At 37.9% G+C, this 18,269-nt stretch overlaps 1 protein-coding gene across 1 annotated transcript; it reads left to right on the plus strand.

The window, feature by feature from the left end:
* The first annotated feature begins 31 nt into the window (after positions 1-31).
* LOC110067454 (F-box/LRR-repeat protein 18-like) lies at positions 32-11,236 on the plus strand. The gene is made up of 8 exons (XM_020774784.2): positions 32-189; positions 1,770-2,730; positions 3,651-4,120; positions 6,327-6,433; positions 6,843-7,005; positions 7,893-8,034; positions 9,305-9,387; positions 10,452-11,236. Exons 1-8 carry the CDS (start codon positions 65-67, stop codon positions 10,612-10,614), a joined length of 2,214 nt encoding a protein of 737 aa, XP_020630443.2. The 5' UTR covers positions 32-64; the 3' UTR covers positions 10,615-11,236.
* Positions 11,237-18,269: the final 7,033 nt, after the last annotated feature.

An 18,269-nucleotide genomic window follows, 5' to 3' on the forward strand; every position in this document is an offset into this window, starting at 1 on the left:
TTAAGTTTCGTGATCCTCTTATATAACCTAGTCTCTGAAACTTCCGTCTTCTCTTTCCACAAAGATGGAGTCACTACCAGAAGAAATGTTATTCACAATATTTCAAAATCTTCATCCGTTAGAACTTATACACTTATCACGAGTGAACCGACGCTGGCATGACCTCGCGCTAAATCCTCGACTACACAGGTTTTAAACGATTTACGATTTTTAATGTAGAAAAATAGACCTTTTCACGGTTAATTCTGACGCCATCTTTCTTGGGACGGCAAAAATTTCGGTGAAGAATCTAATGTCTAACAACTCATGGAGAATTCGGATTCTGAAACACTTATGAGTTTAAGGTGGCTCTCTAGAGTATTAACGAACACCCTCCCTATAGAGCACGAGTTAGAAAAGGAAACTTAGTTAATTTCTCTTTTTCCTGTAGAGATTTACCAGTACGGGTACTGTTAAAATAAGACTTATTTTTTGGTTGTCAATTTTTGGATTAAGGCCGTTACCATGGCAAAATATCATCTAATGACAGGCAGATATATTCCTCATTTTGGCCTGAACTCCTTAATATTTATACTAACCTTTGGTGAAGTTTTTTCATACTTTGCCACATCATGGAAGTGATATTGCCTGACATTTTTAATTGGTAAAAAGTCAAGGTTGTCCAGACGGTTTTTCCAATATTCTGTAATTTGTCAATCTTGTGAATATATTAGATTAGCTCTGACAGGTTTTAACAAAAATAGGATATTTTATAGGAATTGTATGTGGTTACAACTGAGCCAGATTAAAAAAAAAAATTCACTGAAAGAACGCGAGAAAATTCACTGTCAGTTTTGCTTTTTGTACCCATATTGACGTCATAAAAATCGAAAGACACTTATGTTTTCCTTTGAGTGTGCACAGATTACTTGAGCTTTCATCCTATGCGCATGTGCAATTGTAAAACTATAGGGAGCCTCCTCAAACTAAAGATACCAGTTAAAAGAATTTACTGGTCACATTTGAGGGAAATAACCTAGTTAGAGTAGCCTCAATTTTTTCCATACATTTGTCTTTAAAACTGGGTCACAATTCGCTGGAAAATTTAGAGATACAGTGGAACCCTGCCTCATGACCACCCCGTTAATACGGCCACCTCTTCATTACAGCTGATTTATTCTGGCCTGAAAAGAGGCTTAGTCATTTTCTTAAATTTAAAGAACCCCTTTAATACGGCCACCTCGTTAATACTGCCAGATTTTTGTGGCTCGTTGGTAACCCGATTAACGGGGTTTGACTGTATTTGTATGAAAAATCAAGTGCAATTCCTCATCTCACATTAACTTTATGTTCTTGAAATTTGATCAAAAAACGTTTTGGCTGGCTATCTTTCCCTTGTAAGAGATAAAATCTTAAGAACATCTATCACTCTCAAATTAGTGGACTTCAGACTTTGAACTTTTCCCAAACATTTGCTGTAATTTTTGTTGTGCTTACCTCCCAATCAAATTGAACATGATGATGATAGATATACAATAACCTCAATTTGGTGCAAAAACATGCTCAGATATTTGTCCGCGGACATTTTAACTATCTGTTCTGAAGGTCGCACAGTTTTCCGAGAGTGAAGCTCAAGAAAAACTATGAGCTAATAATAAGACTAATAAATTTCTGGTGAATGCGTAATGTGAAGTATTTATAATAACCATGAAAGCAAAATACAATGTAAAGGCCATCAGGGTAGATGTTGATCACCTTAGCACCTAGTGACTGTACTTCTTTCTTTTCAGATTTGTGGACCTTCATGGCAAGCTGCACCTCTCCTCTGCTACGATCTGCAAGTACATCAGCAAGTACAAACATTCCCTACAAGTATTAAATCTGCAAGAATGTTACTGGCTAAAAGGTGGTGCCCTTTCCAGTGCACTGCAAAAGTGCAGAAAGTTGACATCTCTCAATGTGTTAGGTTGCAGTGTCTCTAAGAAAACCCTTTGTTCTGTTTTGAAACTGAACAGTAATCTTACAACTTTGGCTTGGTCTATTACTGCTAGTGATCTTTACCTACCTCCTACCCCAATTTCAAGAGAAACTTTTAGGGACATAATGGTGTCTTTCTGTAGGGGACTTGCAACTGGTTTTGCGGGTTTGGATCAACTGATGATTCGGTTTCCAGTGCTTGTTGATAAGTTAAAGTTTTTTGTGCCATTTGTACTTAACTTGGGAATGCCGCTCATTTGCCGTGAACTAAGTCTGAAAAGATTTGCACTCCAGTGGTTTGATGTAACAGAGAGAGCCATTCAATGTGTTGAGATTGTTATTGAAGGAAGTGGCCTTCAATTTCAGAAAGGAGAACAAGTAACGGTCTCTTTGTCAAACACTACACCCCAGTACAATCATGATCATCATTTAACTGGTCTACAAGCGATGTCTTTAAGGGCAGCAGGTCCCGAGCTTGAGCGTGGAACTCTTCATACATTTGTTTTGCCCCATTTTGATTATTTTGTGCAATCTGACAATTGCAATGAGCACATCGAAAAGTTGGCAACTAAATCGTCAATAGTTAACATGGATTTGGGAGCACTGGGTAAACAAGATCCAGACCGTTTGACTGCCATCCTCGCTGCACAGTCATTGAGATATTTGAATCTTACTGGAATGGACATTATTGGCCATATGTTGCAAGTGATTGCAACTTCCTCGCCAAACCTCAAGATTCTCAATTTACAAGATTGCCGAAATTGCCTCACACCAGTAAGTCTGTAAACTACAAAATTATTTGCTTTTGATCTAATGAATAGTTTCATGGTTCCTTGCATGTCCAACCTTTGGTGTGAGCATAAAGCAACGTTTTTGTCTTTTTGCTGAACCACATTTTGTAGCTCAGCATTTTGATAAAGCAGAATGGCTGATGCCCAGATTTGTGCAGGATATCAAATCAATTTACACCCAAATGTCGAATTTATTTACATATCTATACTTTTGTATTTTTATTAGGGCACTTACACTGCTTACAATACTGCAGGTACTTACAATACAACACAAAATGGACGCTACTTCAAGCTAGCAAGCTACTGACAGTTACTTAAGATTCAATATAGACATTACTTACCATCTACAGCTACAGCTACTTATAAAACCATGTCAAAGACTACTTACAATACACAAGACTATATTACTTTATTAATAATTATTAAAAATATATACATGTATGGATTATTGACCAATTGTGAGGTCAAGATGGCTGGATATTGGCCAAGTTCTATTTTTGCAAGTTAATGGACCGAGACGGAGTCGCAGTCCATAAACTTGCAAAAAAAGAATGAGGCCAATATCAAGCCATCTTGATCAAATAAGCTTGGTCAATAAAGGATTTATTATATGGCTTTTGAAGAGATTTTTCCTGTGGGACATGGTGGGTAGTCCCGAGCAGGCAAGATAGCTCCATCTTGCCCGCCAATCACAAGGCAGGATTTGAGCCATCTTGCCTGTGCACCGAGCTAGTCATACATATAATAAAACTGATTAAAACAGTTTAGATAAACTTTCATATTAGTTTTCCTGATAATGAAGTATAGTTAACTTAATTAGCTATTGGTCTGTCTTAGGAATCAAAATGTTAAGAATGTTATCAGTGATAGTAAGTGAGATCAATATTTTCATTCTCACTGTAGATTCAAGGGCTGGAATCATTGGCACTATGCTGCACAAACATGACTCAGTTGAACCTCAAGGGAGTTCACTACAGTCAAGATTCTAAGGAAAAACTAAATAGCTTCATGGAAATTATCTCCAAATTCACCAGTCTTACTTCTCTGAGCATTTGCAACTGTGTGCTAGGTTCAGCTGAGAACAAGAAGAGTAGCAAGCGTGGCTTTAAAGAAGAAGTGGTAAAAAGAACCAAGAGGGTTTGCCATGGAAGGAATCTTCCTGGCTGCCAGTCAAGTTGTGATCCAGTAACAGGCTCAAACAGTGCCGCAGCTGCCAATGACACACAAACACAAACACCTTGCTGTGAGTTACGTGGTGTGGGAACTTTTGATTACCTGACTCAAGTGTGCAGTAAAATAACAGAATTTGAACTCATCCGTACTTCATCACCAGGAACCACATTTGTGAAGAGTTACTACAGGTCATCTAATAGGTAGGCAAAGTCTGTACAAAGTCTGAGTCAGGCCAAGTGGTCCATTAAACGGAGTTGAACTGAACATAACTGAAAAACTTTATTTAAACTCAATGGAGTAATCAGCAGAGCTCATTAAAGATCATTTAAAATCAAATCTAATACAAGCTATAAGAACTATGCACATTATACATTAAGCAGTCAGAAGGATTTTACCCCCTGAGCAGCACAGGATGCTACATGGTTACCCTCTCCCAGCAGCATTAAATTTGTGAGAATTTGTGGTCGATGTTCAAGCCCTGGCTGAGTGAAGGACATTGTGTTTTGTTCTTGAGAATTACACTTAACTCTCACAGTGGCCCTCTCCACTCATCTGTTTAAATTGGTACAGTCGAACCTCTCCATATGGACACCTCTCTAATATGGACACCTCTCTAATATGGACACCTCTCCATATGGACACCTCTCTAACATGGACAGTTTCCTATGTACAGTGTACCAACAAAATTCTCATACATTTCTTCTAAAAAAAAGCCTCTATAATACGGACCCTCTCTAAAACGGACAACGGACACTAAATCTCGGCTCTAGGGAGCAAATTCATGCACAATTAAACTCTCTATTATGGACACTCCAGGGACCAGGTGTTGATAATTTGTGGTAGCGGCTAGCGGCTTGTCTATTTCCTCTTCTATGAAGGGAGCAAAAAGTTTATATTCAGCCGAAACTTTCCCTCGTTAGTTACATGTAAAACCAATAAATTTGTAACACAAGAAACTTCACAAATATCGCTGCAGACTCTGTGGCACTTAATGAAACTGCCAATTAATTTCATCAGTCTTTGAGGTGACTCTCTCACCGATGCAGGATATAATTTCGGTCTCTACCTTCAAAACTGCTTGTTGAAACGCCCCTCAGTTGTATTAATCGATAGCATTGTATTCTAGTTTGACGTGAATAAGAACGAGCTATTCTGTGACTGGACGTGACTATTTGATAATTAGATTAGTTCTTGTTTTTCTGTGAAATGAAAATTTGCGTTTGGAGTAAAACAAAATCGTTCCTCTTCGATTTTTCATGAGATATTTAGCTTTATTCCATTTATCTCCAGCAGTAAGTAAAAAAATACACATCTTTCTTATATTTTTGAAGAAACAAGGGTATCATGTTGCATAGCTCGGCGAGGAAAACAAAAGTATCATGTTACGTACATTGGAGTGAAAAATAAAATTGTCATATTTTTGCCACTTCTGCAAATTATTGAATTTGAAATGACTAAAACTCAGCGTAAAACATCACAATAAAATTCAAAGCCGTCTTGGTAAACGGTAATAAATTATTGTAAGTTATTTTTGGGCCTTGAAAGAAAATACAAACATGAAACTTATACAATGCTAAGATTACGTCTTGTCAAGTTTATGTCTGCTCATATTCTGCAAGGGGAAAAGGTCTAGTTGACAACCAAGGGAGAGAACGGAATGGTTAAGGACCTATGTGACTACTGTATCAGAGCCATAAATTACACTCTGCACTATCTGAGATTGTCTCACTAACTTTTAAATAGATGTTTTTATTTTTGAAAGAAGTAGAGAAATAGACCGGAGAAAAAATCGTCCGATCTTGTATCAAACCGGTGTCACGACAAAACAAACTCGAATCCGGCCTGTTCAGCCCCTTATTCGCTTGTGCTAACAAAGCAACAGTAAGAGAATAGCGTAATTATATGAGTAACAAAACTAGCAGCAAATGCCACATTTCGGTGACTTCAAAGTTTGGCAAAACAAAAGGTTTCTTTTGTTTTTCGTTCAACAAAAGATCTCCAAAAGATACCCTTGGAAAACTGAGTTTTTTGCATAAGTTATTTCTCGAAAACGAAGTGCAAATCAACAAAAACAATTACGCAACGATGCTTTTCATGTCAAAACAAGTCAGTCTGCCAAAAATGAGCTCGATCCTGCAAAAAATAAGAATCGGCCTTAAAAGCTATATATGTCTTTTTTGCACGAAAGCCTTCAATTGATACCAATACCAGAACATGTCAAAATGTTAGTTTTGAAAACTTTACAAATGCTAATAAATAAATACTCTAAACTGTCAGATGAGAGTTTAAATTTCTAACTGAAACTTACATTTGTTGCTGCTATTGTTGTTGATATATTTTGAATCAAATAAGATAAATATTTTGTGAAAATTATTATTCTTACCAAGAATTTTCTTTAAATTTCAGAGCTCTGGCAGAACGATGCACTGAAACTTGTTACACAATTAAAAGCACATATGACACTTTGGCGTCAATTGCCAACTGGAAAGGTTTGAAGAGACTGACACTGGCAGGTTTGTAAGGAACTAGGTCCAGTGTTTACACAGGGAGAGGGTGGCTGGGGTGTTGTGCAAGCTATCAACATTTCAGTTTTCTTTTCATTTGACCTCTCTCTGCACTTCCCTGGACAGCCCTCTGGAAATGCAAGTTTAGGTTCATACTACCCACTCAGCTACCTAATTTCTACAGCTGTCAGTTGATTTGGCCTAGGTGTAGCTGTGGGGTTTCCTGGTAACAGGTTGAATCTACATGTACATGTGACTCCTGACTTTCCCACAGTCTTGATTCTACCCTCATTTTACACTTGCTTTTTCTGACATAAAATTTTGTTATCAATTTATCATTATTAAACAAACTGACTGGTCATTTGTAACTATGCAGTTTAAGAAATTATTCCATGTATTTTTTGTGTGTTTTCTCTAGCGCCATTCATGCAATGCAGTTTGGATTGCCTTGTTACCATAGCACAGAACTGTTCCAATCTTCAGTTCTTGTCTCTTGCAACCTTGGCTAATCTCAGTCATTCAGGGAATGTGGCACTTCTTCAAGAAGCTCTTTCATGTTGCCATCAACTTAGAGACTTCAGGTAAGATTTGTATGGTAGCTGTAATAGTACCCTTTGGAGAGGGTACTCTCTTGTATGGGCTGTACAGGGAGTTGCTGCCAGATGATAAGGTTTTTGGCATTACTTCAGCCCTGAAAAGGATAATAATTTTATTTGAGTCCGTCCTAAACTGGGTCTGATCATGTCCTAAACAGGGTTCATGGTTGCACAGTTGCTGTCATCAAAGATGGTGTATACAGTGCTCAGCAATCTGAGATCGAATATGTTTGCCAATATTTAGCAAGTCAGCATCTAGTAATTTTCAGGAAAAGAAAATAATTGTATGGTTGTCAGTATGCTTTAACTTCCAACAGCTCTATGTCTTTAGGTAATTCCACTGAAAAAGGAGTGTTGAAGAAATTCTCAAACTTTGTCCACTTGATAATCCCAGAATAGTACCTAGCTAATGGTTATGTAAGAGGACCCTTTTAAGACCAAGGAAGTAATTTTTAGCACTAGGTGGTCACCCTTGGGTTCCATCCACTTAATGTCTGCTCTTAAAGTTTCTTAAGTCAACAATTAATCAACTTAAACCTCAAGATGCTAAAAAGCAACAAAGAAAGATTTTTTTCTTGACATTTTGCTCTTGCATTTGTCTTCTGTGAAACAATTGAAATTCTGTTCAGTATCACCATTCACAGATTGAAAATAGAGAAAATCCATACCCTTCTCGTGGGAGTTTTTTTGGTTTCAAAATCCCCTTTGGTTTAGCTTGACAGTTTTCTTTAAATTTTTGGCTTTTGAGATCCTCACCCCCCTCAGAGTTTCCATTGACCTTCTATGGGGTGGGTATGGATATTTTCTGGAACTGCACATTTTTGGATTGTATTCCAATAACACACTGAAGGGATGAAATGATTTTTTTCCAGACTTGAACAACCACACTTCAAAATCGCTGAATCATTTCTGTTGTCACTTGGAGAATCAAAGCATCTTGAACGTGTTTGCATCATTGCCAAGCATGGTCCTATGAAGATAGATTCCCGAGTTGTTGTCTCACTATTCGAAAAGGTATTAAATATGAGATGTCTGAGTAGATTACTTTAATATCTAACCTAAGTCAGTGAAAATGGCAGTCAAATTTAATTTAAAATACAGTCGAACCTCCAGTAAGCGACCACCCAAAATGTCAAGCCTAGGTGGTGGCTTATGGCAGGTGGTTGCTTACGAGAGCATAGACCATATCGGGTCATAATTTTGCCTCATTAGCATATGGTAACTACAGAGACTTACTCTCTGTTTTAACGTTTTATTCATGCAAAAAGTCCATTTCCATAAAAACTCTGGTACTTCCTATTGAGAAATTGCCATCTCTTGTACTACCAAGGAATGCGATAATGTTATAACACCTTATTATCCAATTTATGCTCTATTGTCTGTCCAGTGATCACTTACAGAAGGTTAGAAACAAAAGAAAATTCCAAACTTTCGGCTTTAAAGTGGTCCCGGTCGCTTATGAGAGGTGGTCGCTTACAGGAGGTTTTAAATGTAGTGATTTGATATGGAAACTTTGGGTAATTTGGAAAACTGGTCCCTAAGGAGAGGTGGTCGTTACAAGACCTGGTCACAACCAGAGGTTCAACTGTAAAAGCATTTTCTCCCCACAAGAGGCTCTCATTAGCTCTATCTTTTGCTAGCCCTTTGCTATTTTAATGTGTGAATCTTATTTTCTAAAATAGGAAGGAAAATCATAAGGTACTTTCCTAAATGAACAACTAAATTACTCAGTTTATCCTCTTCTTACTCTCAGCTTTGATTTCAAAATTATAGGGGGCTTAATGTTCAGTAAATGATATAATAATGATTTACGTAGAGATTGTAATTACTTGCACAGAAAGAAATGATGGTATTTCAGCTGAGCTGCAGGCAGAGGCTCTCTATGAGTTTATTTTTCAGAATTCTTTAGTGAGCAAAGTTCTCAATAAGTAATTAAACAATAAGCTAACTTTTTAAAAAACTATTTTGATTTATGCTGGAAATGTTTAGCTTTTCTGCACTCCCACAATAACAAAGCTTTGCTGAAAAGCTCTAGTTTTTGAAAGCAAAACATAAGTTTAAAATCTTCTGGGTGATGGTGACTGCAGAAAAAGCACATCACTTTTACAGTTTTCTTCAAAACTGAGGACTAAGGAAAAACAATTTCTCGATTAATAATATTTTGATGTTCCACAGTAACATACGTCTAGGTTTTTAGCTTCTAATGCAAGAACTCTTTGAATTTAATGGTAATAACAGTTACCATGGAACCAATTTATGATGTTGTTCTATATCTTTCTTACAGTGTTGTAAGCTGTATTATTTTCAAGTACTCTGTGATATAACAATTAAAGCCAGCAAAGTCATGATGGATTCTGTGAAGCAAAGGTACACTTCAGACTCATTGATAATTTATCAAGTTTAACAAAGGAAATCATAATTTTGGTCTGTGTTTGAATTTCTAATCATAATATCTTATTAGCATACAGTTGTAGCATTTTGTTTCCCCATTTTCTCTTCACTGTTCTCTCATCTCTCTCCGCACGCATTGCTTACTTGCGATCTGACCTGTTACTGAGGAGCTTCATAGGTCTGCAATGTGTGAAAAGGGCTTCAGCTACATAGCTCTGTGCATGCATCACTTACTTGATTAGAATCATAGGTCTGCAATGTGTGAAAATGGCTTCAGCTACATAGCTCTCTGCATGCATTGCTTACTTGGTTAGAATCATAGGTCTGCAATGTGTGAAAATGGCTTCAGCCACATCGTTCTCTGCACGCATTGCTTGCCTATGATTCTTATCAGTAACTGACTAGCATCATAGGTCTGTAATGTGTGAAAAAGGTTACAACCGCATAGCTCTCTGCATGCATTGCCTGCCTATGATTCTAATCAGTAACTGACTAGCATCATAGGTCTGTAATGTGTGAAAAGGGTTACAACCGTATGGCTCTGTGCACGCATTGCTTACCTACGAGTCTAATCAGTAACTGACTAGCATCATAGGTCTGTAATGTGTGAAAAGGGCTACAGCTGCATAGCTCTCTGCACGCATTGCTTGCCTATGATTCTAATCAGTAACTGACTAGCATCATACGTCTATAATGTGTGAAAAGGGTTACAGCCGCATAGCTCTCTGCACGCATTGCTTACCTATGATTCTGGTCAGTCATTTACTAGGAGTAATCGTATATTAAGGAGTGCGTTGGATGCGTTGTGTGGCTGCCGTCTGATGGGGAATGCTATTGTTGCTTTGTGCTTCGATGTGCATGATAAGAGCTACATACAAAAATTGTTCAGCGTCTGTTTGGAAAGCCTTATAGGAATGTAGCGCTCTGTGTGCATCACTTGCCTGGACCTGCAATGTATGAAAAGGCTTCAGTGACATAAACCTCTGTATAAATTGCATGCTGACCAATAATTGGATGCAAAATGTGTTTTTATCTTGCAGGTTTGTAGCAGCACGTCCAGGACTGATTGTGTCTATAGTTCCATTTCGTCACTCTTCTACCCCCCTCACCTTTCAAGTCCAGATTGTCAAGTCTGTTCCAGTTGTTCATCTTAAAGAGTTGTTTCTATTTGGAACTTCTGTTGCAACCAGTGTTCCTACCTGACTGGAAAAGGAGACTGAAGAAGGAAATTAGCGTTTTTGTTAAAATCTGTCCTGTGTAACCAGTTTCAGGACTGAAAAAGTGCAATGATCACTTAATTACCTGACTCTCGGCAAAAGGAAATCTGTTTTTCTTTGTTGAAATATGTTACACTGTTTAAGTGCTGTGGTCAGTCTCTTCTTCATTAGTATAGAATAGAGTAGAATAGAACAAAATAGAATAGAATAGAAACTTTATTAACGTGTCAATTAAAAAAATGCCTTGTAGCCTGAGAAAATCCCATACTAATTTTGAGTCACAATAAATAGAAAAAAAAGAAACAATTAGAAAGAAATATTCAGAGTAAAACTTTTTAAAATGTCTAATAATAATGCATGTAAAACTAGTAATTTTGTGACAAAAGAAACTTCGCAATTATTGCTACAGGCTCCGTGGCACTTACTGAAACCGCCAATGAATTACATCAGTCTTTGGGGTGACTCGGTCAAGTAACGATCTTTACTTTTAGTTCTTCTCGTTGAAACGCACCTCAGTAATATAAATCGATAGCACTGTGTATTAGTTTCACGTGGTTTAATGGTTAAAGCCAAAGGTGGCAACGGAATAAAAACGTGTTATTCCGTGACTCGGCGTGACTTTTTGATAATTAGATTAGTTCTTGTTTATCGGTGAAATGAAAATTTGAGTTTTGAATGAAGCAAAATCGTTCCTCTTCCATTTTTCATCAGAATTTTACCTTCCTCCAAAGTGAGTATTACATGCGGTTCCAGTCAAAGACCCACATTTCACCCTTGTTCACCATAGAGTCTCCAGTAGCTCAGTGGTTAGAGCATCCGGCTAGATCACGGAGGGTCGTGGGTTCAGATCGCATCTGGAACTCGGATTTTTTCCGAGTTGATGTCATTTCTACATTTAATTTTAACTTCATTCCATTTATCAACATTAATCTCCAGTAGTGTGTAAAACATACACATCTTTCTTAAATTTTCGAGGACACAATGGTATCATGTTGCATACCTTGGCGAGGAAAACAAAAGTATTGAGTTACAAACGTCGGCATGAAAGTACTTGTTCCTCTTATTATATCTCTCAGTTAGCACGCGCGTTGTGATTGGTCAATTTAGCGGGCCGTATTCTACTGTACAGGCCGCTAAAATATAAAGCTGTTTTTGTCAACATGTTTCGTGATATATCGCCAAGTGTTCTTAACTTTTATAGCAAGTAAAAGTGTAAAACTTTCGTTTACTTCTAAGATTGTGTATTAAAACCTGCAAACGACTTAAGGTGATTCCTTAGTAAAAGAACCCGCCATAGATTTCCGTTGAAACTTGGTATGCTGTTGTTACAGGACAAAAAGATATTAAAAACATAGTAAAAAAGAGGGGTCACCGTGCCTGTTTTCACGCCACAATGCTAACAAATACGGTTATTTAGGTGATTTTTGGTCATCTCCGTGCGCAGCAAAATAAGCTCGATTATTTTTTAATGCAGCGGGTTATATCACACAGAGTTTGACTTCCTTTGATTGGTTATTCATCTACGTCCCAGAAAAAATGTCTTCAAATACCCTGCATGTTTTTATCCTTAAAGGAAAAATAATTTGGACATGCGCTGTTGGGCCCGTCATGTCTCCCTCTGTAGTATTTATTTCATTTGCTAAAAAAAGTAGCTATAGATTTCTGCTAATGTTTTTCTCCGTTATTGAGGATATTGTTCTCATTGAAATTATGAAATAAAAAGTGGGGGTCACCGTGCTCGTTTAAAAGAAAAGGAGCATTTATTTCGCTATCGAGCTTAGGCCCGGTTCATACGTCGCATTTCTGCCGTGTCGAATTCAATTCAATGAATTAAATTCGACAGAAATTCGACGTCTGAATCGGCTGCCGCATTTCTGCCGCACGTTCGACTGGTCTTGTCGCATTATCCAGCAGAGATGCGACACCGATTCAGACGTCGAATTTCTGCCGTGTCGAATCTAATGCATACATTACGTTAATGTTTGAGCATGCGTAAGTGTTTTCCTGCCAAAGAAAAAGAAACTTGGCCATTCTCGACCCAAAGCAACCTGAACATATTGCAACACGTACTGCTCCGTTGTCAGCCTTTTCCTTCTTGTTCTATTGGCGGACAATTTTTCGCAAAATTAAAGTCCTTCGTCGCTCGGTATTTGCGTCCGCCATATTGAATACTACTACGTTTAAAGCATTTTCCGCTGGCCGACATATCCGAAAGTATAAATTCTGAATTAAGTGCGACACAAGTGCGACGTATGAATCCACAGTCGCATTTCTGTCGCATTTAATTGAATTGAATTCGACACGGCAGAAATGCGACGTATGAACTGGGCCTTAGTTTGAGGGAAATCTCTTACGTTTTGTACGCGCACGCGCTCATCTGCGCGCGCTAATGACGCGAAAATCGTGCGTAGTAGGGATGCGCAATGCAATAATAAGGAATCACTTTAAGGTGGCTCCCTATAGTTTTACGATCGCGCGAGCGTTGAGGAAGTAATCTGCGCGCGCTCAAAGGAAAACGTCAGTGTTTTTCGATATTTTATTACGTCAACATGAGCACAAAAAGCAAAACTGACTGTGAAATTTCTCGCGTTTCCTTCGGTGAAATTCCGTAAAATTTGGCAGATTGGTAGTAAATATTTTACTTTAGTCGGAGCTCGTTTTTCAGGGAAATCCATAAGACCAGATTTTTCGGTAAAAGACATAAATTTGAAAATATTGAAAAAACTGCCTTTACAACCCTTCTTTCTTCGTGTTTAAAATTCGTATCCCGCTGGAAGCGATGATGTAAAAAATCACAAATAAAGCCATAAAAACAGTAAAAAACACATTTGTTTGGGTATTTATGATTTAAGACTAAATCCCAAAACTTTAACAGAGATGATAGTAAAACACTATTTAATCATTGCTTATTACATGTAATAAGTTTGAGAGGACTAGGTGTGAAAGCGAATGCAAAAACAGCATTCAAAACATAACACTTGCGCGCGCAACGCCATAAATGATTACCCTATGGAGCCACCTTAAAAGTAACTTAAGGTGGCCGAACACAGTTTTCGCGCGCGCTTTTGCTGATGCAATTCAGCGCGCGCACAAGGATTGCAAAAAAAACAAACATGTCAATAGAGCGATCATTTTATTTACTCAACACCTGCGCTAGCTGTGCTATTTTTCTCGATAATTGAACGCAGCGTATTGATGGCTTTAGTCTTTTATTACAAAGATATGTTAGAAAAGGTAACGATGCAAAGAACCCAGCAATTCTCAGCTTCTTCTTTCTTACCGAAAGAACGCGTAGTGAGTCAAAAAATTGCGATTGAATGAAAATTGCACTCTCGGAAATACGCCTATTTCTCGAGAACCACTCATTAGAATTTCACGAAATTTGGCACGAAAATACTTCAGGAAATAAGTAACTGGAGTATCGAAAATAATTGAACTTTAACAAGAGAAATTCTAGATATTCAAGTGAACCTTCAACAAGGGATAATTAAAGATCTCTCTGTTAAATTATTAGCAAAATGGTGTTAACTTGTGAGAATCGTTACAAGTTTGTTGCATGCAAATTATAAAGAAAATCTAATGACTAGATTTTCTGCAAATAAACAAAACCGATTTTAAAGGCCTATTTATATTAATTCACGTTGCCATGGCAACGGTACATACGTCAGCTTAACCATAAAAAAAAACGTAGTTTGTGTTGTTAACTTGCTTGCTGCCATTTTTGACGACCGAGGGATCAAGGATTTGAGAGAAAAAGGTGAATGAAACACAGGTATCAAAAACTGTGTTCAGCCACCTTAACAACGATTTCAAATTGTCTCGTTTTGCTTTTAACGTGCGTCAGAAGTTTGAAGCCGTTCCGCGTGAATAGAAATCGTTTCCGAACCCGACAGACACACAGTAGCGATATAATAAATATCTCACTAACCTCGTTTTCTCGGTCCGTACTGTAAGTTACGGATCTTTGTTTTTCCCCTTCGATTTATGGCCCGTGCGCTTCGCGCTTGGTCCATAAATCGATGGGGAAAAAACTCGGTCCGTAACTTACAATATGCACCTCGAACTCGATTAGTATTAAGAGGTATAGAGAACGGTAGGTGTGAGGACCAGTGTGACTACTGTACCAGAGCCATAAATTACATTGCACTATCTGAGATTGTCTCACTAGTTTTTTAAAAGTACTAATTTAGTGCTAATTCCTTCTGGAATACATCACTCTGTAAATGTTACTAAAACTGTTCGTCCTCCAAACATTTATTGCCACTTTCCGGTCAGAATTTCATTTTTACCTCCTGTTATGACTTAAGTCATGCTAAGAGGTTTAGAAATGGACCTCGAATTCACTCTCTCAGTCCATTCTGTTAGACAATACTAAAGCATTAAACCTGGATTGAAAAAGATTTCCACTACCTCCCCTCCTAGGTTTGCTTTTGTCCCCAAAGTTTCAGTACGAATTGTATTGGGGGGTTAGGACAGAGGCGCAAATTAACAAAAACACAACACAAGGGGCAATCGAAAAAAAAAATAGATACATAATACCATGAGGTAGCTCTAAGGAACTTTTGATTAAATCTCTGTAGGTGCTGAAATCTAACGGTTTCAGTTAGAGATCAACCAGTGGGTCCTTTCGGGAAGGAAATCAGTGTTGAATTAGTGCTAATCATAGTCTAGTACGGTGTCACAAACTATTAAATGTGTGTGGGACTTAAATTAAAGTGTAAGGGTAACATCGGAGGAAACCCACTGGGAAACCATAAAAGAACGCTCGGATTACGTATGTTACAACATACAGGGAAGGACTAGGAAAAACGTAAAACGCAAACCGGAAAACGGAGGGAAAAGCTCGTGGATTGAACAAGAAACTTGTGGCAAAATCTACAAGGAACAACTGAGCGCATAGGAAACCCGCGGTGTCAGAAACAAGGAAGGTAAGGCGAATATTACAGGGACTCCCGGAGAACCATGAAGGAATATATTGGAAAACATAAGGAAACATGAACCGAAAATTCGAGGAAAGGCCCACGGAACGTTAACGCACGGGGAGCCGAGATAAATTGCACGATTCAAACAATGAATGCACGGAATATCGGATAAGAAGAGGCAGTGGGGAACCCACAGTAAATAAACGGAAAATGTAAGAGAGAACTCACGAGGAACGCATGTGTAACAGACGGGAAAGAACATGGGGGATCCCACGGTGAATCAACAGGGAACGTAGGAGAGACCCCACCAGAAAACCGAGGGGGATCGCACTGGGTTGCGCATGGAGGAACGCACGCAAAGTGGAGCCCCACCTTACTGCTATCCTGTTTATACGTCCACCTCGTTATTACCAGCACTTTATTTTGACCCGATCAAAAGCTCATTTAGTCATGTTTTCTAAAGTACCCCTTTGATATGGCAAGATCTTTCTGGCCAGTTGGTGATAGGATTAACTGAATTTCACTGTAGCTCAACGCACAAGGAAAGACATAGCCGAACGTTGGAAAACCCATGACAATGCACGTGAAGCGCATAACGCAAGGAGGTCACGACGTAACGGACGAGATAACACATATGAAAAGCCATTACGAATTCACAATGTCAGTGATGGAGACCCACAGATGAATGAACGATTTTGCGTGTGGCGGAAAGCGCAGGGATTGGAAGGGGAAATGGAAAGAGAAAGGTAAGTGAGTGCACGGTGAAAAAAACAATCAAAAGCCTGCGGGGTTGTGAATGCAAGGAGAAAGTAGGTGGGAACCCATCCAACGAAAATAACTCAATTTCGTTTGAATGCCCTTCAACAACACTTAAAAGTAATAAAGTCATACAAATATCAAACTGTCAAAAACGGTTTAATTAAAGCAGTTCTTTTATTTTTTTTAAGTTGTTACTAACCAGTTGTACCTAATAAGCTTTGATTCGCAGGCCATCAGAGGAAATCAAAAACCTACACAAGAAAAGAAAAATAGTGGTATTTAACGAAACATGACGGCCGCGTGAATCAGTCTTACAAAAGGTTAAGGTATTTAATTTCACGTATATTACTGTCTTAATAACGCCTTAAAATGCAAAAATATGGAGTGAAATTGATATTTTTGAAATGATACAACTGTTTTGGATGAGAATTAAAATGCAAGTCGTGAAAATATGTGGCGACGTTTTTGTCAGCGATTGGTTCTAGTTTGTAATCAATATTCATGACTACTTGTGGAATATGCGTCAAACCAAACACTTGGTCATAGTGTGAAGACGTGGATTTATGTGCTCCTAGTGATGTCACATCTAGTAATGTTCTTCCTTCGAAGAAGATAAAGCAGGACGAGATAGAAGTATTGAAATATTAATGGTGAGAGTACGTTTCAATCTTTTTGCTCTTCACCAAACGGAACAATTTCTACCTTCCTAAAGTTAAGTTCAACCCTTCGCTCGCAATTTTCTTTACCGAGCTGCACACAGCTTCGTTCACAAAACCAGATAGTTTTAGTCTTGCGATCACTAAGATGAAACATTCCAGTGAAGGAAATAGTTTTTGCGAAAGTTTGTAAGATACCGTTGCGCTGAATTTGTTTGATATTTGCTGTTCTTCTTGTTGTGTGTTGCTCCCGGGAAGTTGAAAACCGTTACCACGTGCAGCCGGTTCATATGAGCTCTGGTCGCTGCTTGTCCTGGTAGTAATAGTGTATCTTAGAAATACATTTGTCCCGACAAAGAGCTTATGTTGCTCTTTTTTGTCTTCTTTTTAAGGAAAGGAAATGGCCTCACGGCATTGGTATGACCCGGCGAACGAAAGAAGTCAAAGAATATATTGATATTCACGACGAGTTAATGGTTATTCTACATTGGAGATGACAACGAGATAAGAATTTTAATTTGACAACTTTAGATTAAAATGGTGGCAATATATTTGAAGCTTACGTTGTAATTTATCTGAGATCTCGATTTTGGTTGCCACTATTTTGGTCGACATGATTTCAGGAGATATTTTTAGTGGATAAACAACGTTGAGTTATTACGGTGGCACTATATTTGACAACACTATCTAACTTTTTGTGATCAAATCGCCTGTACGTTTTATTTCGGAATCGACAAAGTAATGTAACATTGGGTGTTTTTTTTCAGGCAAAAGGAGACATTTAAATGGCCTGTACGACAACGAAAAAATATATTTCGCAAAAACGAAATTCAGTCTACAACGAATAAATTGTCTTGCTATAATCAAGATTATCGCGCAACACTTTACTCTCTCAGTTCATATCGAATAACATCTCCGATATATTCAGTGTTTTTTAATGCAAAAGGAGACTAATTGGACCGCATGCCTGTAGCCTGAAATAGGAAAAAAAATTTTGAAACAAACAAAATTATTCTATAACAAATTTAAGTTGTCTTGCTACTATCAAAATTATCTTCAACCACTAAATTCTCAATCTTATGATGAAATAAAGCAGAAAAATGGCAGGACGATGAAAATTACTCTTGAAAGAGTATGGATGGTCATCTGGATTAATCACATGAACACACAGTTGTATAATTTAAGAAATAATTATACTTGCAGGCATGTACCGACAATCTGAAACACACTTAAAAACAAATATCAAATCTGGCCAAATACCTCGATTGCAAATTACAACGAAGATTTCTAAAGAAAAAGGAAGT

Source organism: Orbicella faveolata, unplaced genomic scaffold (genome assembly GCF_042242905.1).
Source record: "Orbicella faveolata isolate gen_17 unplaced genomic scaffold, um_ofav_v1 contig_25, whole genome shotgun sequence".
Taxonomy (NCBI): domain Eukaryota; kingdom Metazoa; phylum Cnidaria; class Anthozoa; order Scleractinia; family Merulinidae; genus Orbicella; species Orbicella faveolata.

Bases quoted from the DNA above. Each gene is read 5' to 3' on its own strand.
- LOC110067454 (XM_020774784.2), top strand. From the start codon at position 65: ATGGAGTCACTACCAGAAGAAATGTTATTCACAATATTTCAAAATCTT. The intron at 4,121-6,326 runs GTAGGCAAAGTC...TTTAAATTTCAG, and splicing joins TACTACAGGTCATCTAATAG to AGCTCTGGCAGAACGATGCA. The intron at 9,388-10,451 runs GTACACTTCAGA...TTTATCTTGCAG, and splicing joins ATGGATTCTGTGAAGCAAAG to GTTTGTAGCAGCACGTCCAG.